This window comes from Desmodus rotundus, chromosome 2, assembly GCF_022682495.2.
Source record: "Desmodus rotundus isolate HL8 chromosome 2, HLdesRot8A.1, whole genome shotgun sequence".
Classification (NCBI taxonomy): domain Eukaryota; kingdom Metazoa; phylum Chordata; class Mammalia; order Chiroptera; family Phyllostomidae; genus Desmodus; species Desmodus rotundus.
In genome coordinates this window covers 104530724-104553346 of record NC_071388.1, presented here as the reverse complement: position 1 = coordinate 104553346, position 22623 = coordinate 104530724, and the positions used below count along the sequence as shown (strand labels likewise).

General features: G+C 43.6%; 2 protein-coding genes across 2 annotated transcripts; one reads left to right on the top strand and one right to left on the bottom strand.

Annotated features, from left to right (window-relative positions):
- Positions 1 to 14476: 14476 nt before the first annotated feature.
- PIGZ (phosphatidylinositol glycan anchor biosynthesis class Z) lies at positions 14477 to 18964 on the top strand. The gene is given in 3 exon segments (XM_024577866.3): positions 14477 to 14630; positions 14633 to 14792; positions 16854 to 18964. Coding segments are annotated over 3 exon segments (1761 nt in total). The 5' UTR covers positions 14477 to 14579; the 3' UTR covers positions 18404 to 18964.
- Positions 18965 to 21827: 2863 nt separating this feature from the next.
- Positions 21828 to 22621, bottom strand: NCBP2AS2 (NCBP2 antisense 2 (head to head)). Its single transcript, XM_024578073.3, has one exon. It carries the CDS (start codon positions 22558 to 22560, stop codon positions 22261 to 22263), a length of 300 nt encoding a protein of 99 aa, XP_024433841.1. The 5' UTR covers positions 22561 to 22621; the 3' UTR covers positions 21828 to 22260.
- Between the last annotated feature and the right edge of the window lie 2 nt (positions 22622 to 22623).

Here is a 22623-nt window from a genome sequence, read left to right as displayed (position 1 = left end):
GCTAATACCCTCAATTTAAACGATAAGGGTCCAAGCATGAGATGAGTTTGTTTCCCCAAAGTTTTATGGCCCTTCAGCTATCTGACCCTGACTCTAAATAAGCCCTCATAGTTCTTTGAATGTTATCTATTGTTTGATCATTACTGCCTGACAATGATTGATGAGTTTTACATATACACCCTGTCTTCCTATGCAAATAAACCCTATAAAAGTCCATTGAGGAACAGGTTCCTGGCCCTTCTCCGTTGAAAGTTGAGCCACCTTTCCTCCCCAAGCAGATCATGTCTTGGTAGACTGATTCTCAGCCATAACGCCGCAGATACTGCAGGCCGGTACCCTCATCACAATGCTCCTCAAAGGCCTCCATTTGCCGCCTTCCTCTTTTGCTCTGATCACCACCCCAAAATCAAAAATGATCATCCTGGTTTATCCATTGGGGATATTGTGAAATACAATTGGGTGAAATGTGGTCTGGACAATCAGCCAAAGATAAGCAACCATATGAACAAAAAGCAGGTAAGCTAAAGAAGAAATATGAAGGGGGTATTGCCACAACATACCATGCCAAGGGCAAAAGTGAAGTGGAGAAGATGGACCCAGGCAGGCCAATAGGCTCAAAGAAGGGCAAACCAGAGGATGAGGAGAAGGAAGAAGAGGAAGATGAGGAGGAGGAAGAGGATGAAGATGAAATAAAAGGCTGTCCTGTAATGATATGTGTGGAGTGTTTGTGTGTGCTCACGTAATTGTTTTGTTATGACTGAATTTAAGTGCAGCTCAATATTAATAACCTTCAAGTATAAAAACTACAGATTTTTGCATAGCTGACAAGATTTTTATAGAGAAAATACTTTATTCAAAATGCACATTGTAGCTTTTTGAGGGACTACAACATTTACATTTTAAAGGTTTTGCTGTTAAATATTTCCAAATATTTAATGGTTTTTAAAATTTCTTAACTTGTGTATGGTAGCACAGTAAACTTATAGGGATTAGTATCAATATTAAATTTTGGGTTTTTTAGAATATTGCATTTTGTTTTTTAAAAATTTTTTGTAATAAAATTATGTATATTTTTTAAAAGGCTATAACAAGTGACAAAGAAGGTCATTTTATGTACAATAGCCAACGTATGGAAGCAACCTAAGAGCCCAGTGATGGACGATTAAATAAAGATGTGGTATATACATTCAATGGAATATTACTCAGCCATGAGAAACAGTGAAATCATTTGCGACAACATGGATGGACCTGGAGGGTATTGTGCTGGGTGAAGTGGTTCAAGCAGAGAAAGACAAATGCCATATGATTTCACTTATATGTAGAATGTAAAAAACAAAATAAATGAATGATCAGGCTCCTAGGTATAGAGAACAAACTGATGGTTACCAGATGGGAGGGGTTTAGGGGGCAAGGTCAAAAAGGTGAAGGGATGTAGAAGTACAAATTGGCAGTTACAAAATAGTCACAGGGATGTAAAGGGCAACATAGGGAATATGAGAATAGTTCCTAAATTAAATAAATGTCTAGCCATCATACTATAAACCTGAAACTAATACACTGTTGAGTGTCAACACTCAATTATTGAGTAATTGAAATTTTTTTAATTTTTAAAAGAAGTCAGCAGGAAAAGAATTTATACAAGGAATTAGATACTAAAAATTATTACATGCACTGGAAGAATGGGCTGTCATTTGGGCCTGCAGGAAAGACTCTCTGAATACCCAGAAGTGACTCAGAGGAGCTACCACTTATGTGACAATTAGGCAACTGTAAAGGCCACCTTGGAACTCAGTCGAATTTAGTATTCGACTGTGCCTTAGAATCAAGTGCCACCATAACCAGAGTTGCATCTTGATACCCACAAAGGCTGGAGTTGGACACTGGAGCACCACTGCAGGAAAATCCCATGTCTCCATAAGCTTCTTTGCCAGGAGAAAACAATGAAAACTGCAGAAACATGGTCTGTCTCACATCTGTTTTCTAAAACTTTTTAAAGATTTTATTTATTTTTAGAGGGAGGGAGAAAAAGGGAGAGAAACACCAATGTGGAAGTGTGCAAGATAGGTAGCTTCTCAGTGCCCCCAACTAGGGACCTGGCCCACAACCCAGGCATGTGCCCTGACTGGGAATCAAACTGGCAACCTTTCAGTTTGCAGGCTGGCACTCAATCCACTGAGCCACACCAACCAGGGCTGCTTTCTAAATTCTTAAAACTCAATTTGCATAATCCAACTTCTAGTGAATCTACACAATGTAGTTTTTTTGTTTCCCAGCCTTCATAATATAGGAAGACACTCTAGAAGGAGATAGGAATTGAGGAAACGACCCCTGTTGTCAAATGGCTTGTGATGTAGGAGCCTGAAGTGGCCATTGTGTTTGACAATTAGAAAACCAAAGAGGCTATTGAGAGGACTGCGTTTGTGTACTGGAGATGGGGAAAGCCAGACTGTGTTGGGTAGAATGTAAACAAGATGTGAGGAGTGAATTCAGTGGATGTGGTGGTTTGAGGACTCCTGCAAGTGGAATAGGAGAGAGGTAGCAAATAGAGGTCACATTCAGTTTCACAGAGAGATTCAATTGATTGTTTTTCTAAGAGTGGTACAGAGTCCAACATGTTTATGGATGGAAGGGAAGGTGCCAACAGACAAGAACGGGGGAGTAAGTGGACACAGAATGGATGAAAAGCTTGCAGCTGGTAAGAGGGGATGCTCATGATGGATGGAAAGATGCTCATGATATTTTGCTAAGTGACAAAAACATTATGTAGCAAACATTGTATGACTCCTTTCCTGTTTTAAAATATTTTCAATATGCTTAAAATACTCACTGAATTGTCAGACAGCCCTCATAGAGACAACATTCAATTCCACTGTTGCTGGCAGCCCCAGCCAATGGCACAGGCTTGAGCAGGTTGTGCAGTAGCTGGAGGGGCAAGATAAGAGTGGGAAAGGGTGGATGGAGGACAGCAGGCCTATACTCTTTTTTTAATTTTATTTTTATTGTTTATGCTGTTAACAGTTGTTCCTGCTTTCTCTCCCTTTCCTCACCTCCTCCCAGTCCCACCATCTCTGCTCCCCAAGCCAATGTCTATATTGTTGTCTGTGTCCATGGATTGTGCATATATGTTCTTTGGTTAATTCCTTCACCATCTTTCATCCCATTCTCCCCACCCCAACCCCTGGGCCTCCTTTCTGGGAGCTGTCAGTCTATTTAGTGTACCTAAGCTTCTGTTACTATTTTGTTCATTAGTTTATTGTGTTCGATAGATTCCACATATAAATGAGATCATGTGGTATTTTTCTTTCACTGATTGGCTTAATGCACTTAGCATAATTTTCTCCAGGTCCATCCATGCTGTTGCAAAATATAAGAGTTTCTTTTTTCTTTTTCTTTTTTTTTTTTTTTTTTACTGCCAGCAGATCTATACTCTTGCAGGCCATATGGCTACAGGGTGCTCATGCTCAAATCATGATCCTAACTCCCCCACCCCCCCACCCGCTGAGGCACAGCCTGCCAGCAGTTCTTCCAGAACAAGCTTCAGAGGCTTAGGCCTGGCATCTCCCCATCCCATCCAGCCACATCATGAAAAAATCACTAATGTGATCATAACACAGTCTATTTCTTATGCCAACCACACACATGAATACATAGAGGAATAAACAGAACAATAAGCCTATGTGTTTCATGAAATTCCAAGAAAATCATATATCAAAATGTTAATAGTGTTTCTCTGAGTGATAGGAATTAAGTTTAATTTGTTTTCTCCTTTTTTGTTTACTGTACTTACTACTTTCCCACAACAATCTTGAATTACTTTTATAAACAGGAAAAAAAACACAATGAGATTGTTAAAACAACACACAAGTGGAGGGTTTTCCTTGAATTATAAAATAAATAAGTTGCTAAAAGTAACTAAAATGTTAGGTAAAGTAATATGTGAGCTGAGCAACAGATAAGGAATACTCAGGCATAAAAGCAGGGGCCTAAAGAGGTATGAAAAGCACTGAAGCCAGATTTGAGCTCCAGGACTGGGTACACCTGAGCATCAGTGTTTGTAGTGTCTTAGAGATAACAGGACAGAACATAAAGCCTTGTGCCCACCCTGAAGTCCAACAGGTGACGCTCTCAAAGATGAGACTGTGTAGGGCTGCATTTTCAATATAAAGATGAATGGCCTAGAAATAAACTCTTTATCCCCAGAAGACTGCAAGGAAAACTGCTTTTCAGGGATCCTGATGCTAATCAATTTGGGATGGGGGGAGTTTCCCTTGAGAATTTGTATCCATAAACTTTCCCTCATATAGGTTTTCAGCCTGAATTCACAAGATTAGGCACCGCCTCTACCCAAAGGGGAAAAAAAATACTTGGAGCCAATAATATGATTAAAATAGGATTAAAGCGCCTAGGTACCTGATAGAAGCAAGTACAAATCTTTTTCAGTGGAACTCAGAATTTACCTTCATCCCTGGCTTCAAAGAATTCTCACAGGTAACGTTCCCCCAAATGAGCAGCTCCCAAATAAAATACTTCACTAAACATACGAATAAACAAGGCACTATGAGTGACAACCAGCCAAAACAAGATAGCAGGTTTGGACCTCCAATGTTTGAATTATCGGGTCTAGCATATCAAATAAGTATGCTTAATATAATAATAAATAAAAGGGAGCTTTTAAACTATGACAAAAGAGCAAGCAGATGTGAAAAAACTAGAAATGAAAAAATATAAAATTGAAATTTTAAATTCAATATATACATTTAACAGCTGATGAAATACTGCTGAAAGGATGATTGGGGACATAGAAGATAGAACAGAAAAACTTTTTTTGAAATATAGCCCAGAGAGACAAAGATATGAAAATACAAAATAGAAGTTAAAATGACATGGATGATAGACCAAGAGGGTCTATTGTACATATAATTCTAAAGAAAGAGTAATAAAGAAGAGAGAAGAGGCAGTATTTGAACAGATAATAGAGCCATGGCTAGTGTGGCTCGGTGGATTGAGTGCTGGCCCACAAACTGAAAGGCCATCAGTTTGATTCCCAGTCAGGGCACATGCCTGGGTTGCAGGCCAGGTCCCCAGTTGGGTTGTGCGAGAGGCAACTAATCAATGTATCTCACACACTGATGTTTCTCTCTCTTTCTCCCTCCCTTTCCCCTCTCTCTAACAGAATAAATAAATGAAAGCTTTAAAAAATAAAAGATAATAGAGAATTTTTATAAATAACAAAGGACCCTAATCCACAGAGTGAAGAAGTAAAGTTCCAACTGTTATAAAAAGAAATGCACACCCAGAATCATCATATCATAAACCGCAGAACATAGCATATTAAATATTTAAATATTAATATCTGCATTTTTATGACATAATGGATATTGAGCATATAACTTTCAAATGGCTAGAGAAAAATAAATTGGGGGAAAAAAGTCAATCCAAAAGAAGGCAAGAAAGCAGAAAGACAATAAAAAAAGGCATGGGGGAAAAAACACAAAATAAAATGTAGGAAGTAAATATATCAATAATTTGTACCGAATTTAAATATTTCAAAAAAAAGCTGCATTTCAAAGATAAACATTGTCAACCTGGTTGAATAAAATCCAGTTACTTGTTCTTTAAAAGATAAATAAAAGTATAAACATAAGAAAAGTTGAAAGCAAAAAGTGTGGAAAATGTACTAGGTAAATACTAAATAAAAGAAAGCTTGTATAGCTGTATATCAGACAAAGTTTTTTAGGGAAAAAACATTAGAAATAAAAAACTAATAAAATATTTAATTTTTCAATAAGATAACAATTCTAAACTTTCATTAAAATGACAGCTTCAAAAATGAGCTAAAATAACAAAAATACATGACAAATAAGACAAATTTACCATCTCATGATGTATTTCAATACATTTTCATAATTTGTAGAATAAGCAGTAGAAAACATTCAGGATATAAAAGATTTGAGCAACACAGTTAACGAGACTGACCTAATGAACACATATAGAACTCTAGATCTAATAACTACAATGTATATGGTGCTTTCAGGCATCCATGGAATGTGTACAGAAATGGACCATTAAAAATTAATTGCTGGGGGTTAAAGGGAGGGATGAATAGGAAGAGCACAGGATTTTTAGGGCAGTGAAAATGCTCTGTATGACATAATGATGGATACATGCTATTATACATTAGTACATAATGTAAACTATGGACTTTGAGTGATAATAATGTGTCACCGTAGGGTTACTCATCAGTTGTTACAAATGTACCACTCTGGTGGGGCATGCTAATAATGGGGAGACTATGCTTGTGTATGGGCAGAGGGTACATGGGAAATCTGTGTACCTTCCTGTCAATTTTTCAGTGAACCTGCTATAAAAAAAATAAAAATTGAGTCTTACCCTGGCCAGGTAGCTCAGTTGATTGGAACATAATCCCAATAAGCCAAAGTTTTGGGTTCAACCCCCAGTCAGGGCATATATAAAAATCAACCAATGAATGCATTAAAATAAGTGGAACAAGTTGGTGCTGCTCCCTTCCTTCCTCTGTCTAAAATCAATCAATAAATAAGTAAATAATAAAAAAATTGTCTTAATCAAAAACATTAAATGCTTTGACCATAAAGCATTTAGTCAAAGAAAAAATTGCAATGAAAATAGAAAATATTTAGAACCAAAAGGTGATGAAAATATTACATAGCAAAGTTTGTGGAATGCAGTTAATGCAGTATTAGATAAAAATATATAACTTAAATGTTTCTCATAATAGGCTCAAAATTAATGAGTAAGCACCCATATCAAAAGGATTGAAATAAAACAGCAAAATAAATCTCCTAAAAAGTAAAAGGAACAAAAAATAAAGATTAGAAAAAGAAATTAATTAAAAAGAAGATGGGCTTGGCCAGTGTGGTGTAGTTGGTTGGGCGTCATCCCATAAACTGAAAGGTCATGGGTTCCATTCTTGGTTTATGTTGTGGATTTGGTCCCAGTTAGGGCAATTGATCAATGTTTCTCTCACATCAGTGTTTCTCTCCCCTCTTTCTCCCTCCCCTGCTCTAAATCAATAAGCATGTCCTCTGGTGAGGATTTTTTAAAAAATTAAAAGACGAACAAAGCTAGAAGTTGATTTTTCTGAAAAAGATTCATTGTAAAAAAAATCCTGGTTAAAATGCTCAAGAAACAATAAGAAGGCACTAACCAATATTACAATAGAAATAAATTAAGAATACAAGCCACAAATTAGAAAAGGATATTCATCATGCAATAAATGTAAAGAATATATAAAAAGTTCCTACACACAGTAAAAAAAAGACAGACACCCAATAAATGTGGTCAAAAGGAATAACACAGAAGAAGAAACAAAAATGTTCCACAAACATTTGAAAAGGTGCTCAAGCTCATTAGTAATTAGGGAAAGAAATGCATGATAACCCACATGATTCACAAAAATTTCAGTGTCAGACAATACTAAGCATAAATGAGCATACGAAGCAGTGGTCACTATAATACCTGCTGAGCTAGCAGGGACATTTGGAAAACAGATTGTCATTGCTTAATGAACTTAAAATTATGCATACCCAGGAATTCCATTTCTAGCTATGTACTTCAAAGAAGTCTTGGATAAGAATGTTTATAGCAGCATTGTTAGGAATAGGAAAAATATTGTAAACACCTGGAGGTAACCTAGCAGATAACAGTAAGAAGGATAAATAAGTTTTAGTATATTTACCCAATGGAATACCAAATAGCAATAAGAAGAAACTACAGTTATAGGGGACAACATGGTAAATAATCATTAACAGAATATTAAGTAAAAGAATCCAGTCATCGATGAGTTACATAAAGAATTATCTTGGCTTCTGGCCAAGATGGAGGTATACATAGATATGCTTCACTTCCTTGCACAACCAAAAGAAGGATAACAACCAATTTAAAAACAAAACAACCAGAACTGCCAGAAAATCGAACTATATGGAAGTCAAACAAACAAGGAGTTGAAGAAGAAACATTCATCCAGACCAGTAGGAAGGGCAGAGACAGGAAGCCAGGGCAGCAAGGACTTTCAATATGGCTGCGGCTGGTGAACCAGGTGGGCAAGGCAGTGGCTGGTGGACTAGAGATATCCCACATTCATTTATGAATAAGCCAGGTGGAACAACTGGGGAGCAAGACCATGCAACCCAGGGTTCCAGTGCAGGAAACGAAGCCTCAAAAACCCTGGCTGTAAAAACCTGTGGGGACTGTGGTGGAGGGAGAAACCCCCAAACTCATGAGAGTCCATTGGAAAGGCCCACTGGATCCTAGAATGTACACAAGCCCATCCACCCAGGAATCAGCACCTGAAAGGGCACAATCTGCTTGTGGGTATTGGGGAAAGTGACTGAAAGCGGGGCAAGAGACAAGCAAACAGCCCTGTTCCTTCTCTGACCCCTCCTCAACACCATGATGCAGCAACATGGGTTGGCCATCCTGGCAAATACCTAAGGCTCCACCCCTTACAACATAACAGGTGCGCCAAGACAAAGAAATATGGCCCAAATGAAAGAACAGATCAAAGCTCCAAAAATAGAACTAAGCAACAGGGAGATAGCCAAACTATTAGATGCAGAGTTCAAAACACTGGTAATCAGGATGCTCACAGAAATGATTGAGTATGGTCGCAAAATAGAGGAAAATGTGACAGCTATGCAAAGTGAAATAAAGGAAAATATACAGGAAACCAACAGGGAAGGGAAGGAAACTGGGACTCAAATCAACAATTTGGACTAAAAGAAAAAAAGAAATATTCAACCAGAACAGGATGAAGAAACAAGAATTCAAAAAAATGAGGAGAGGTTTAGGAACCTCCAGGACAACTTTAAATATTCCAACATCAGAATCATAGGGGTACCAGAAGAAGAAGAGGAAGAGCAAGAAATTGAAAACGTATTTGAAGAAATAATGAAGGAGAACTTCCCCAATCTGGTGAAGTAACTAGACTTCGAGGTGAAAGGTTTTCTTAGGCTCCGCCGACAGTAAAGGCCAATCAGCCACAAAATTAGGCAGTACAGAGCTTTATTTGGGGTTTGCGCTCCCAGAGGATGAAATTCTCTGGTCCGCAAACTGGGGGGCCGGAGAAATTGTATCCCGCAGGGATGATGGCGGGGCTTTATACACCAAAATTCTGATTGGCTCCCCTCGAGGGCTAGGAATTGGTCTCCTGGAACAGAGCCACAATCCATCATTGGTGGTTCCCCTCGAGCTCTGGCTGTCAGTCAGATATCCCCACCCATCCTGATATTCTGACATCTTTGACAGGATAAGGGGAAGGCTTAGGTTGCCAGGGGGATATCCCCGCCCACCCTGACACCAAGAAGCTCAGAGAGTACCAAAGCACTTGGACCCAAGGAAGCACACACCAAGGCACATCACAATTAAATTACCCAAGATTAAAGATAAGGAGAGAATCTTAGCAGCAAGAGAAAAGGAGTTACCTACAAAGGAGTGCTCATAAAACTATCAGCTGATTTTTCAAAAGAAACCTTACAAGCAAGAAGGAACTGGAAAGAAGTATTCAAAGTCAAGAAAGGCAAGGACCTGCATCCAAGATTCCTCTATCGCATAGAGTCGATCCAGCAAAGCTATCATTTAGAATGGAAGGGAAGATAAAGTGCTTCCCAGGTAAGGTCAGGTTAAAGGAGTTCATCATCACCAAGCCCTTATTATATGAAATGTTAAAGAAATCTAAGGAAAATAAGATCAAAATTATGAACAGTAAAATAACAACAAACTCACAACTATCAACAACTGAACCTAAAAAAAAAAAAAAGCAAAAACAAACTAAGCAAACAAGTAGAACACAAACAGAATCACAGAAATGGAGATCACATGGAGGGTTATCAGCAGGGAGTGGTGGGGGATGAGGATAGAATAGGGGGGAAAGGTACAGGGAATAAGAAGCATAAATGGTAGGTACAAAATAGGGGAAGGTTAAGAATAGTATAGGAAATGGAGAAGCTGAAGAACTTACATGTATGACCCATGGACATGAACTAAGGGGTAGAGTATGCTGGAGGGAGTGGAGGTACAGGGCAGAGGAGGATAAAGGGGAGAAAAAAATGGGAAAACTGTAATAGCATAATCAATAAAGTATATTAAAAAAAAAAAAAAAAGCCCTGGCTTGTGTGGCTCAGTGGATTGAGTGCCGGCCGGTGAGCCAAAGGGTTGCTGGTTCAATTCCCAGTCAGGGCACTTGCCTGGGTTGCAGGCGAGGTCCCCAGTAGGGAGCACTCAAGAGGCACCCACACGTTGATGTTTCTCTTCCCCTCTTCCTCCCTTCCCCTCTCTAAAAATAAATAAATAAAATCTTTTTTCAAAAAAAGAATTATATCATTGCCTTGGATAAAAAGTCACCCCCATACACCAAGGTTGTGGGTTCAATCCCCAGTTAGGGTACCTACAAAAGTCAATGTTTCTGTCCCTCTCTCTTTCTCTATCTCTTCCTCCCTCCCTTCCTCTCTCTCAAATCAATAAATAAAAAATAATTTTTAAATGACCTGAAAACTTCAGTGTCTGCCCTGAAAGACACCCTTATCTCCTATTGCCTGCAGGGCTGAAATGCTAAAATAAACCCAGAATCTCATCCTGTGAATGGTTAAATTACAATACAAATTGAATTTTCAGCCTCAAAGGATGATCACTCTTTAAGTGAGGGCATTGACGGGGAAGGAATGGGATCGTGAGAGTTGGCATGCAGACATGTGAGAAGGCTGACAGAGCTGGGGGGTTAGAGTGGTCACTGAGGAGGGCTGTGAAAGAATTCAGAGAGAGGAAAGTGCAGAGAACAACGTTTATTCACTTTCTAAGAGAGGAAAGGGGCCAGGAGTGGAGAAATATGCTGGCTCTGAGGGGTTGGGGATTTAAGCTTTTATTGACTTGTAAAGGGTGGGGTTGCTGGTGTGTAGCCACTAGGCTGTTGGGGGCGTTAAACACAGGTTTCTGAAGCTGCAGTTCGCTCCAATGTCATCTTTTGCCTGTGGCTGTAGAGAGCAGTTAGTCACGTTCTGTTCTTGCTTTTCCAATAATTGTACAGTCCTGTGGACATAAACTCAGCATACAGCAATGGCCCAGGCTTTGTCCTTTCATGAAGGATGTTGAGTCCCTAAATTCTGATGAGTCTTTTTTTACCAGCAAAAGCCGTTCTTCCACTGCATCTGTGGGATTAACCCTGCATTGCCTTTGGAAATGGTAATGACCCCCCACAACAGGCAGTTGATTTGCAAGACAATTCTAATTCTCCTCAGCACCCACCCCAATATCCTCCTTTGCTTCTAGACTCAAGTCCCAGCAGGTGCCCAAAGGGAAGGTACAAAGTGTAACCCACAAGGAAGTTTGCTATCCACCCAAAGGACTGTGTGATTTTCCCCTATTTACATGGACAGAAATCCATGGGATATGAGATTGGAATGTTAGAGTGAAGTTATTGTGTAAGACCTGCTCACCCACCCCAGAACGGTCCAGAGAACACATTTTTCAGCAAAACACCCACCAAATCTGTCAGTGAAAAGAAAGGCCATGACCTTCATGTAAACAAAAGTCGGGAGGTACCTTCTTAAAGAAATGTAAAGAGTTTATTCAGATAACAATTTGCAAACTTGGAAATGTAGTCCTCAGTCTGAACTGAGAACGTGTTCCAAAGTGGAGGGAGTACGGCTTGGTTTATAAAGCCTAAAGTTCAAGGAGCTGTTGATTAAAGAGATGGGTTGCTAGGGAAAATAAGACCTTACATCATTTGTTTTCTGATTGATGGGGGCAACTGGACCTTCAATGATTGGCTGACTCAGTGATTAAGCAGCTGTGGTTGTGAGATGAGAACAGTGGGTAATATATGATTAAACATTTATCAAGTCCCAGTTTCAGCTCAGGACTGTAGGCCTGTAGAACAAAAAAGTTGTTGTCTTTGATCACACAATCAGTACAGAGAATATTTTTTAAATATTTTAAAAGATTTTATTTATTTACTTTTAGAGAGAGGGAAAGGGAGGAAGAGAGGGAGAGAAACGTTGATGTGAGAGAGAAGCACCTGTCGGTTCCCTCTTGTACGTGCCCTGACTGGGGACCCAACCCACAACCCAGGCATGTGCCGTGACTGGGAATTGAAGTGGCACCCTTCAGCTTTGTGGGACAACAACCAACCAACTGAGCCACACCGGTCAGGGCAGTACAGGGAATACTTTTTTAACAGTGATGCAAGGAGTACAATCTCTCAAACAGTACAGTCAGCGCAGGGGGGCAGTTCTGGAGCCCCAAAAGGCAGTTACCTTCTGCAAGCAGCTTCAGAGCTCAGCTGAAAAAAAAATCCCAATATTGGGCCACAAATTATGAAATTAAAATTCTTATAAGTCCTCACACCTTGATCAGTATGTACTTTTCCTAGTTCCTCTGCTCTGACCAGCTTGTCACATGCCCATACTGTGCCCAGTGGGGTGGGAAATGTTATTTGCCTTAAACCATTCAGGGTCTATTCCTGAGTTTAAGGATGGGACCAAATCCCAGGCCACATAGCTGATGTCAACTAAGTATTCTATCACCAAAAGTTTTTTGTTTTTTTTTTCCAGGGGAAAAAATAGATTCTAATCCAGTATGTGCAGACACATGCCTGAAAAACATACCTGCTGTGTAAGTACCACACGCTAACCAGCTGGGCCACTGGAGATCTCCTCCGCGAGCCCTCTGATTTCTGTCCAGGTTAAGGTCTCTGTCATAATTTTAACACTAAAAATTGCTGGTAGGGGGTGATGCATGTAGAATTCTGAGTACCTGGGAAAGGGAATAGATGATGGGCACTAAACAGATGTTCCGCCCTGGCTGGTGTGGCTCCGTGGATTGAGTGCCAGCCTGCAAACTGAAAAGTAACCCATTCGATTCCCAGGCAGGACACATGCCTGGGTTGTGGGCCAGGTCCATAGTTGGGGGCGTGTGAGAGACAACCAATAGATGTATCTCTGGCACATAAATGTTTCTCTCCCTTTCTTTGTCCCTCCTTTCCTTCTCTCTAAAAATAAATAAATAAAATCTTTTAAAAAATTAACAGATATCCCCTTGCTGAATTTCTTCTGTCGCTGCAGAGGGAAAACATTGCAGACTCAGAATCCAGGCTTGTTCTGTAACTACCCACATCAGTACAGGGCAGGCTGGGTTTGTGTTCCCAACCAGCACAATGGATTTGGTATTTTAATTTGCATCACGGAGTAAAATTTCTGTTCTATTTTTTAGTATATATTCTTATTTATTAATTTTGAGAGAGAGAGAAACATTTATTTGTTGTTCTACTTATTTATGCATTCATTGGTTGTTTCTTGTATGTTCCTGGCCTGGAGATTGAACCTGCAACCTTGGCATATCCGGACAACTCTCTAACCAACTGAGCTATTCTGCCAGGGCTAAAAGTTCTGTCCTTGAAGAAAAGTTTGAAATACATGCATAAATGTATCTAGGCAATTGGATGGAACCAAATCCCATTTATTTTCATAGCCAGTGGATGTGCTACTTTGGGGATCTCCTAGAGTGTCTGAAGCAGCCAGGACTTTATTACCTGTGCCTCCACTAAAAAAGTAGTGATGGTAACCTCAGACTGATCGCTTACACCTGCAAGCTCTGTACACTATGTACCGTCCCGTGCAATAGCTCTTTAACTCTCCCTCGACCCCATGAGGTTGGTACTGTCATGTGACCTTCTTGATGAGGTACCTGAGGTTTAGGGATATAAGCGGCTGGCCCAAGGCAGTAGTAGCTTGGTGAAGGACCACCTCCTGGTTCATAGCCAGTGGCTCTGGCTGTGTCCTCACATGGTGGACTGGGGTGAAGGAGCACTGCTGAGGCTCATTTGTAGAAACACTATCATTCATGAGGGCTCCACCCTCATGACCTAAACACCTTCCAAAGGCCCCCACTTCCTGATACCATTACATCATGCATTCGGATTTCAACACATGAATGTGAGAGGAGAGACACAGACATTCAGACCCTCGCAGTAAGTTCCCCTAAGTTTCTAAAGGGTAGGTTCCAGGGTGTGTGAAAGTTGGACGGAGTGACTGGAGACAATGGAGTGGAATGTGGTGCATTTCTGCAGGGAATTGGGTGGAATCCATTGAGGTTCCCAAGTTTTCAGAACTGCAAGAGACAGGCTGCCATGCTTGCCTACAAAGAGGAGCTGTGAACGGGACTGGGGCTGTGAGACCTAGATTTGGAGGGCACCCTAACCCTAATTGCAAATGTTATATTTAGACACTTAGCAAAATGTCATGCTAGCAAATATTATATTTAGCAAGTGTCATATTTAGACACTTAGCAAATATGATTATCAAGTAACCAGGTTACTCAACAGAGCTCTCAGCTATCCCATGTGTAAAAAGGAGATGAGACCTACTGCCCCTGACTGTGGAAAGGTTTAAATGAGATATGCGTGTAATCTTTCTGGCATTTAACAGACACTTAATAAATAGCAGCTGTTATTGTTATCATTTTAATTGTACATAGATCCATTTTGAGTTTGTTCAAATGATTGAACACATAACAAATTGCATGATAATATCAAATGTTATTGTTAGCAGATGCAGATCTGTGGATCCAGAATAGCACCTGAAGTAGCTCAGAGGTCATTCAGAAGGCTCTTGGCCCAGCGTATTGGACGAAATTGGGTCTGAAGATGGCAGCTAGGGTGCTGTGGGGCAGCTTCAGCCTGCTCCGCCTGCTGTGGTGTCTCCTTCCACAGACAGGCTATGTGCACCCAGATGAGTTCTTCCAGTCACCTGAGGTCATGGCAGGTAAAGCGCCCCATGTGTGGTTAAGATAAGTTGCAGCAAAGTCTGGGTTAGAGCTGACTGCATATTTAGCGGGGAGGGAGAAACATACCTATGCAGATGAGCAGTAAGTCCAGGAGGCTCTCTGGAATAAGAACTTGGGAGTGGCGACTTTGCATTTCCTTCCTGAGTGGTAACATTGACCTTCTGGATGGTAACTAATGAAATGCCAGCCTTGTTGATGTTTTCCAACTTAGACCAACAGTACAGGTTATTTGGAGGAAAAATTGTTTTGTATTGCTCAGTGGAAGGATTTGTGTTGGGCTTCCCCAGTGATTGGGAAAACTTACATAGGGTTGTAATCTGAACTAATGTAACTATTCCTCCGTCAATTTACATGAGGGCCGAGGGAACCCAGACCTGGAATGCTCACTTGTTAGAACTTATCTGCTAGGTGGTGTAGGACACATCATGAGGATAGTTGCTACTGAGGCTTTTCAGATGCTGTGGGCACATGGCTTCCTCCTCACAGTTCAATATGGCTGCTTGGGCTCCAGCAATCAACTCTAAAACCAAGTCTTTTCAGCCACTGGAGAAGAAATGGGCATGCCTGCTCTCTTCTAGGGCATTTTTGAAAGTTGCATACCTTTTGCCCATTGCTATCCCATTAGTCAGAATGTATCACATGGCCACTCCTAGCTGCAAAGGAAGCTGAACATTATAGTCTTTATAATTGACCAAACATCCCACTAAAGAGACTAAGGAATAAGGAGGGAATGGATATTCAGGAGACATTCAGCTATTTCTGCCACAGACCTCAACAAGTGAGTTTAACTTGAAAATCCAGTCTTCTTTTCTATACTTTTTAAAACCAGAGGTAGTAAAAAGCAGCCAGATTGATCTGACCCTAGATTTTCTGTTTCCCTTTCACCTTGTGACGTAGAGAAAATGGCTAAAAGGCTGGAGGAATAAGTAGGGGAAACGAAGAGCCCTAAAACCAGCAATGTTATCAAGATGAGAAGTTGTGGGGTGGAGCTGAGATACAGAAATTAAAAGTTTGTTTCCTTCATCCACACCCCTCAGAGCTCTGGGACACTGGAGCACAGGGCCACAAACCAGGGCCAGCTGACAAGTATCCTTTTAATTACCTAAGTACTGCTTGAATATATTCTTCTTATAAAAAATTTAAATATGGACAAAACTAAAGTCACTTTTGACCATAACCACAATTGTTCATTCCCTTCCCCCTCCTCACACTTCCTGTCCTGGGTAAGAGTCATCGTCACAGAGGTGTGTTTTTGACTCTGAGTTTGGAGACTTTAAATCTGAGGAAAGGATCGGAACCTCTCCCTTCTCCTCCCCATACAGCTTGTCCAGGGCACACTGTCACCTCATGTCCCAGGCACAGTTCCCCCTTCTCCCTCCATAGGTAGGGCCAAACTCTCCTATATTCATTTCTATTGCTGCATAACAAATCATCACAAACCTAGCAGCTTAAAACTGTTAGTTCGCAGTTCTGTTGATTAGAAGTCAGGCATGGGCTCTCTTCTTAGGGAGCACAAGATTGAAATCAAAGTATGGGCTGAGCTCTTGTCTGAAGCTCTAGGGGGGAAATCTGCTTTCCAAGCTCACTCTTATTGTTGGAAGAATTTAGTTTATTTCGGCTGTGTGACTAAAGTCCCGCTCCCTGCTGGCTGTCATCCAGGGGCTGCTCTCAGCTCCTCGACACTACCCTCATGCCTTGCCAATGGCTTCCTCCATCTTAAGACGGCAGTGATGCATCAAATCCTTTAAATAGTTTGAATCTCTGATGTCCTTTTCTGTCACCAGCTGGAGAAAACACTCTACTTTTAGAGGGCTCATGTGATTATTTCAGGCCCATCTGGGTTATCTCTCTGTCTTATGGTCAGCTGTCCCCTGGTTCATAACCTAATCACAAGAGTGAAATCCATCATCTTCACAGTCCCAGGGGTTATGTGGGAAGTCAACATTAGGGGGCTCGAATATCTTGGGAGCCATCCTGGAATTTTGTCTACCGCATTCCCTGAGCTTGGAACTGGTTCGCCTCTGCTTCTCTCTCTACAGAGGACATCCTGGGCATAGAGGCTGCCCGGCCCTGGGAGTTCCAGCCCAGCAGCTCTTGCCGCACCGTGGTCTTCCCACTGCTGACCTCTGGCTCTGCTTTCTGGCTGCTCAGGCTCTGGGAAGAGTTGGGACCATGGCCCATCCCAGTGAGTGGCTATGTGCTGCTGGTGGCACCCCGGCTCCTCCTCACTGCCCTTTCCTTTGCTCTGGATGTGGCCGTGTACCACCTGGCCCCACTGTGGAGGGCAGAGCGCTGGAACGCCCTGGTCCTGCTGTCTGGTTCTTACGTCACCCTGGTCTTCTATACAAGGACCTTCTCCAACGCCATCGAGGGACTGCTCTTTGCATGGCTGCTGGTACTGGTGTCCTCCCGTGTGGCTTGGAGCCCCACAATCAAAAAGCCTGCTCCATGGTGGCACAGCTGGCTTCTCGGCAGCATCGTGGCCGCTGGCTTCTTCAACCGGCCCACCTTTCTGGCCTTTGCTCTGATCCCCATCTTTCTCTGGGGCATTTGTGGAGCCACGAATCCGGCCTTCAAGTCACTGACCAAGGAAGCCCTGGGGCTCCTCCCAGGATCAACCCTCACCGCATCAGTGTTTGTGGCTGTGGACAGCTGGTATTTCTCCACGCCCTCTAGATCCAGGGCCCTTGTCCTGACACCTGCCAACTTCCTGCACTACAACCTGGATCCTCAAAACCTGGGGAGGCACGGCACACATTTGCGGCTCACTCACCTGGCAGTCAATGGCTTTCTGCTTTTTGGGATGCTGCATGCCCAGGCCCTGCAGGCCGGGTGGCAACAGCTGCAAGCCTGCCTCCAGGCCTTTGTACAAACGGGCTTTCGGAGGGTGCCAGACGCCCGGAGTCTACTGTCCAGCCCCAGGTCTCACCTCCTGCTCCTCTACTTCCTGCCCCTGGCCCTGCTGTCTGCTTTTAGCCACCAGGAGGCTCGGTTCCTGATCCCCCTTCTGGTCCCCCTGGTCCTGCTTTGTAGTCCACAGACCCAACCTGTGCCCTACAAGGGCGCCCTGGTCCTCTTCAATGCCCTGGGTGCCCTCTTCTTTGGCTGCCTGCACCAGGGGGGTCTAGTACCTGGCCTGGAGCACCTGGAGCGGGTGGTTCATGCACCTGTGCTCCCAAGTGTGCCTACCCACTACACACTTCTCTTCACCCACACCTACATGCCTCCCCGGCACCTCCTACATCTCTCAGGTCTGGGATCGCCTGTGGAGGTGGTGGACCTGGGTGGGACTGAGGACTGGGTACTGTGCCAAGCCCTGAACAACTTCACCAGACAACCAGCCTGCCGGGTGGCTGGTGGGCAGTGGCTCTGCCGCCTATTTGTGGTGACCCCTGGCACCACCAGGCCTGCCATGGAGAAGTGCAGTTTTCCCCTCAAGAGTGAGACACTCGTGTTTCCCCACCTGACCCTTGAGGACCCACCAGCCCTGTCTTCCCTGCTGAGTGGGGCTTGGAGGGACCATCTCAGCCTTCACATCCTGGAGCTGGGAGAGAAGCCTGACAACATGACAGAAAACCCACTGCCATAGGTGAAGGCACCACTCCACCTTCTGTGTAGGTAGCTGGGCTGGGACACAGCCCTGAGTCTCTTCCATTCCTTTCCTTTCCCTTCCAGAACTCCCACCACTGCCTCTCCTATGCACAGCCCTTGGCTGTCTCACCTTCTGGGTAATCTGACATCCTTTCCCCCTCAAAAACCAAAGATCTGACTGGCCAAGGTCCCTAAAGAACCTGGTATAACCAGTGGCCCCTAACCTCTGTTCCTGCCCTATTCCTTCCAGCCACTGTGCTGTTTCAAATATATGGTAGCACTGGGTTGGGAAGAGACAACCATGTGCTAATGACATTTCCTCAGTGACCTCCAAACCTTCCAGGATGCCTTACCTCTCACTGTCATGACAACTTTTTTGGCTTCCTAGACACCTAGGAGGCAGTGGGAATGTAGAGAGAGAAGGAAGCTCAGATTCAAGGGACTTGAGTTCTAGCCCCTGGTCGGACATTCACTGGCTCTGTGATCTTAAGAAAGCCTCTTCCCTTATCCAGCTTCAGTTTCCCAACCTGTACAATGGATCAGAGGATCTCAGGTGTCTGCCAGCTAACACTGTCATTCCTGGGTCTGTAGCACATGTCCCCTGGCTAGATAGGCATGTCTCTCCTAAATATCTTTAAGCAAAGAAGTGGGTGTGGTGGTGTAATTAATTGCATTTTTATGTCTGCTGCCTTAGTGTTTGGTTATTACTAAAAAAAAAAAATAGATCTGGAATATTTCTTTCCACTGCCTTCTATTCCTCTCCATCAATGGTAGTGGGACATTTTGGCCTGTCATTCTTTAAGGATCATTTTCCTGGATAAAGGATTATTCTTCCTTTAAGAATCATTTTTCCTCCTGAGCCCACCACACTCGGAGTGGAAGACACACAATAGTCAGCTTCTAGCAGCACCTGACAACCTGGTGATCCCAGAAGCCTTTCTTCTTAAATGTGATCTGGTCCCTTTCCAAGCTCAAAGGCCTTATCTGAAACCCCTCTTCACAGGATGGAGAGCGAACCCCATGCCAAACCAACACCTGCTGCTTTGATAGGAGCTATCACACCCCTGAGCATGCCGCTGCCAACATAGGTACCCTCTACCCAGTCCACTGGGGACATGAGGAGCTGTGGTACTACACCTGTCCTTATTCTCCCACCTCACACCTCTGCCATCTTATGAGAACAAGAGGCAACAGGACCACAGAAACCAGTGAGCTGGAGGTCAGCACAGAGCAGCAGACCAAACCTGAGTCCGTTTCTAGCTTGCCTTTTCCTGGCTAAAGCCTGGCTAAATCTTAAAGCTACACCCCTCACAGACACGCTGTTCTGAGACTGCTGTTCGGGTCTGAGTGCCACAGCTTTCTCATGACTCCAACCCTAGGAAGAGGAAATCCACTGGTAGGCTGGTAAATGTGTAGCAACCTGTTTTCTGGGGCAACCAGCCCCCCCACCCCCCAATTTGTAGCATTTGCCAATTTCTATGGTGCAAATAGTCTCACATAACTATTTCAAACTACTAAATTGATGTTACTGAATTCCAAGTTGGGAGGAGATACCAAGGATCTACTCTCATGAAGCAGTCGAAACTGGCTCTAGAACACTATTAGACATTTGCCTCCTTTAAACTCTAGAGACTCATTCGTGACAATTAATTATTCTTGTGGTTTATGTTTCTGCAACATCTGACTTGTCTTCCTACCCCTAAGGCATCATCTCTGGCAAATGATAAGCACATATTTATTTTGCAGCCAAAAATGGCATTTCTGTCCACAGATATAAAACCAAGTGCCACCCAAGACACTAGGGTCCCAAACTCCTTGGGCTTCTGCCTCTTCTCTTCTCCAGTTGGGTCCACAACCTCAGAATTCCCTGGAAAAACTGTTGGTGTAGCAGTCCATGTAGATTGTGGTGGTCTGGGCTCTATTAAATTTGTCTTTAAAATGTATGTGTGTGGTATCAAAAGGTGAGCTGGAATTGCCTGCACTGCAGGGGCTGCAGGTTGAGGGGTGAGCTGCTTCCCTTTCTGGCAGAGCTTAGGAGAGCTTGAATGGCATGCTGGGAGGCTTTTGTGGGGGCTGGGAGAATTTGGTCTGTTTCTTTAGAAATAGGGTAACTGGTGAGAAGGCAAGCCACTAATACAAACACTGCAGGCTTTTACAATGACGTGGGGAGACATCCCAATGACCTCTAGCTGGAGCAGAAAGGACAGTTTTCTCTCTGCTTTCAGATGCCTTCTACAGAAATGGAGGGAACTTAAAAGTTCTTTTATACTCCTTCCACAAAAAATAAGCAAGTGCCCTCTTTCCTTGCTTTCCTTCCTTACTAAATTGCCAGTTTGTCTTGAAATTTCATTGTTTCCTGTACCTCTTCCCTTTTTGTCTCTTCTAGAAAAAGACAGTGACTGTGCTTGTTTATGTTGAAGGCAGGGGTTTGGGCTGGGGACTGCTAATAGTGTGCTGTTCTCATATCCAGAGACCAATGGATAGGACTGAGACCAAAGAGGCAGACAAGACAAGCAGAGTGAACACGCTCCTCGGGCTCATCACTGCCAGGCTCCAGAGAGAATCCAGTGAGTTGCCTCTGGTCTAGGAGAAGGAGGATATGTCCTCTTAAGAGAAAGAGAAGAGGGTAGGATGCCAAACCAGGATTTTGGTCTGGATTTTAGGGGAATTGGACTTCTGGCCTCAGAGAGGATTAAATAGTACCTCTGACAGGAAGGCTAAAGGGTGGGATGCCGAGTGGGAGTTTGGCCATTAGGAAAGTGGAGGGCAAGCTACTTTCACTCCTTCATCCCCAAGGCAGGTTTCCAGCCCTATCCAGCTCCCCGTGACTTATCAAAAAAGCCAGAGTATAAAAGTCTGTTTGGTTACCAATCAGTCTAAAAGCTTCTCCCGTGGCGTTGACCTTTCTAGATTGAATAACTGTGTAGCCTAATTAGAGGTGATCATAAATTCAGTCTGAAGCCTCAAATGGCAGGACATTTCTGTATACAGTGGGTTTTCCTACTACTAGGTCCATTAGCTGCACCATAATCTTTATATTGTATCCTTGACTCTCTAAAATGGTGAAAAGGAATCCAGATAGCTTGTTCCCTGGTAGGCAGTAGTCCCTACAACCAGTGGTGATGGTGGGGAGTAGGGAGGCAGGCACTGAAGGTCAGAGGAAATGCTATAGAGAGCTATGGACTTAGGCCCTGGCGTCAAATGCCTGTATTCACATCCCGCTCTGTAAGGCCATGGGTCACTTAAGCAGCAGCCTATCCTTTCCCATATGAAAGTGTAAGGATTAAGTGAGATATCCCACACAGGGTGCATTTAGCAAATAGCAACACAAAATAAGCACTCAGTATGTTAACTAGTACTACCCCGGGCCTATAGTCCCCAGGAATCCTAATACATCTTGCTAGAGAAGTACCACACTCATATCCATTACTCAGCTCGCACATTTAATCAGAGGATTTTGGCATCTGCTAGGTTGTCTTTCCATCCATGATCTCATCTGGAGATAGTGCCGTGCTACATCAGTGCAGAGGCAGCAGCAACTATCACGGGTTTCAGTCCTATTCGCAGAAGGCAGACTCTTTCACTCTGTGATACGGTCCATGGCTCTCTGTACGTGGAGTATCAGGGTCTAGCCTACCTCCATTTCTGTTAAGCTTCGGGGTGTTTCGTCAGACACTGCCCTGTCCGATCACAGGGCTGCACAGAGGACGTCCGTTTGGCCTGGGTTCTCTGATAAGTGGACCTCTACAGGCCAAAATGAGTCAGGATTCGAAGCCTTGCGCAGTGCCGGGGATCCCAGGCCCGGGTCCAGACCAGAAGGGAAAGCACTCGATCTCGGCCCGGCCCAACCCAGGTTTAGGGGTTTGCGTCCGGGCCCCGCTGGCCACCTGGTGGTGGCCCGGGGCGCTCCCGGAGGCCGCGGCGTACCTCCTGAGTGAAGGTGTCTCTGAAGCGGGCTGCGCAGCGGCCCAGAGAAGCCGCGGGCCCAGCCCCGAGACCTCGCAGGCGACGGGCCGCGTCCTGGCCGCGCAGCTGGGCCTGCAGTAGTGCGAAGGCGGTGAGCTGCGCCGCACGCCGGATAGGCCGCGACTCCGACAGGCGCTCCACTAGCTGCGGGCTGTGCAGCAGGACGGCCAGCAGCCTCCGCAGGACCATGCTTGCAGCGACCTGGAACCGGAAGCGCGCCGCCCTGGCTTCTAATCGGCGACGCTACATAAC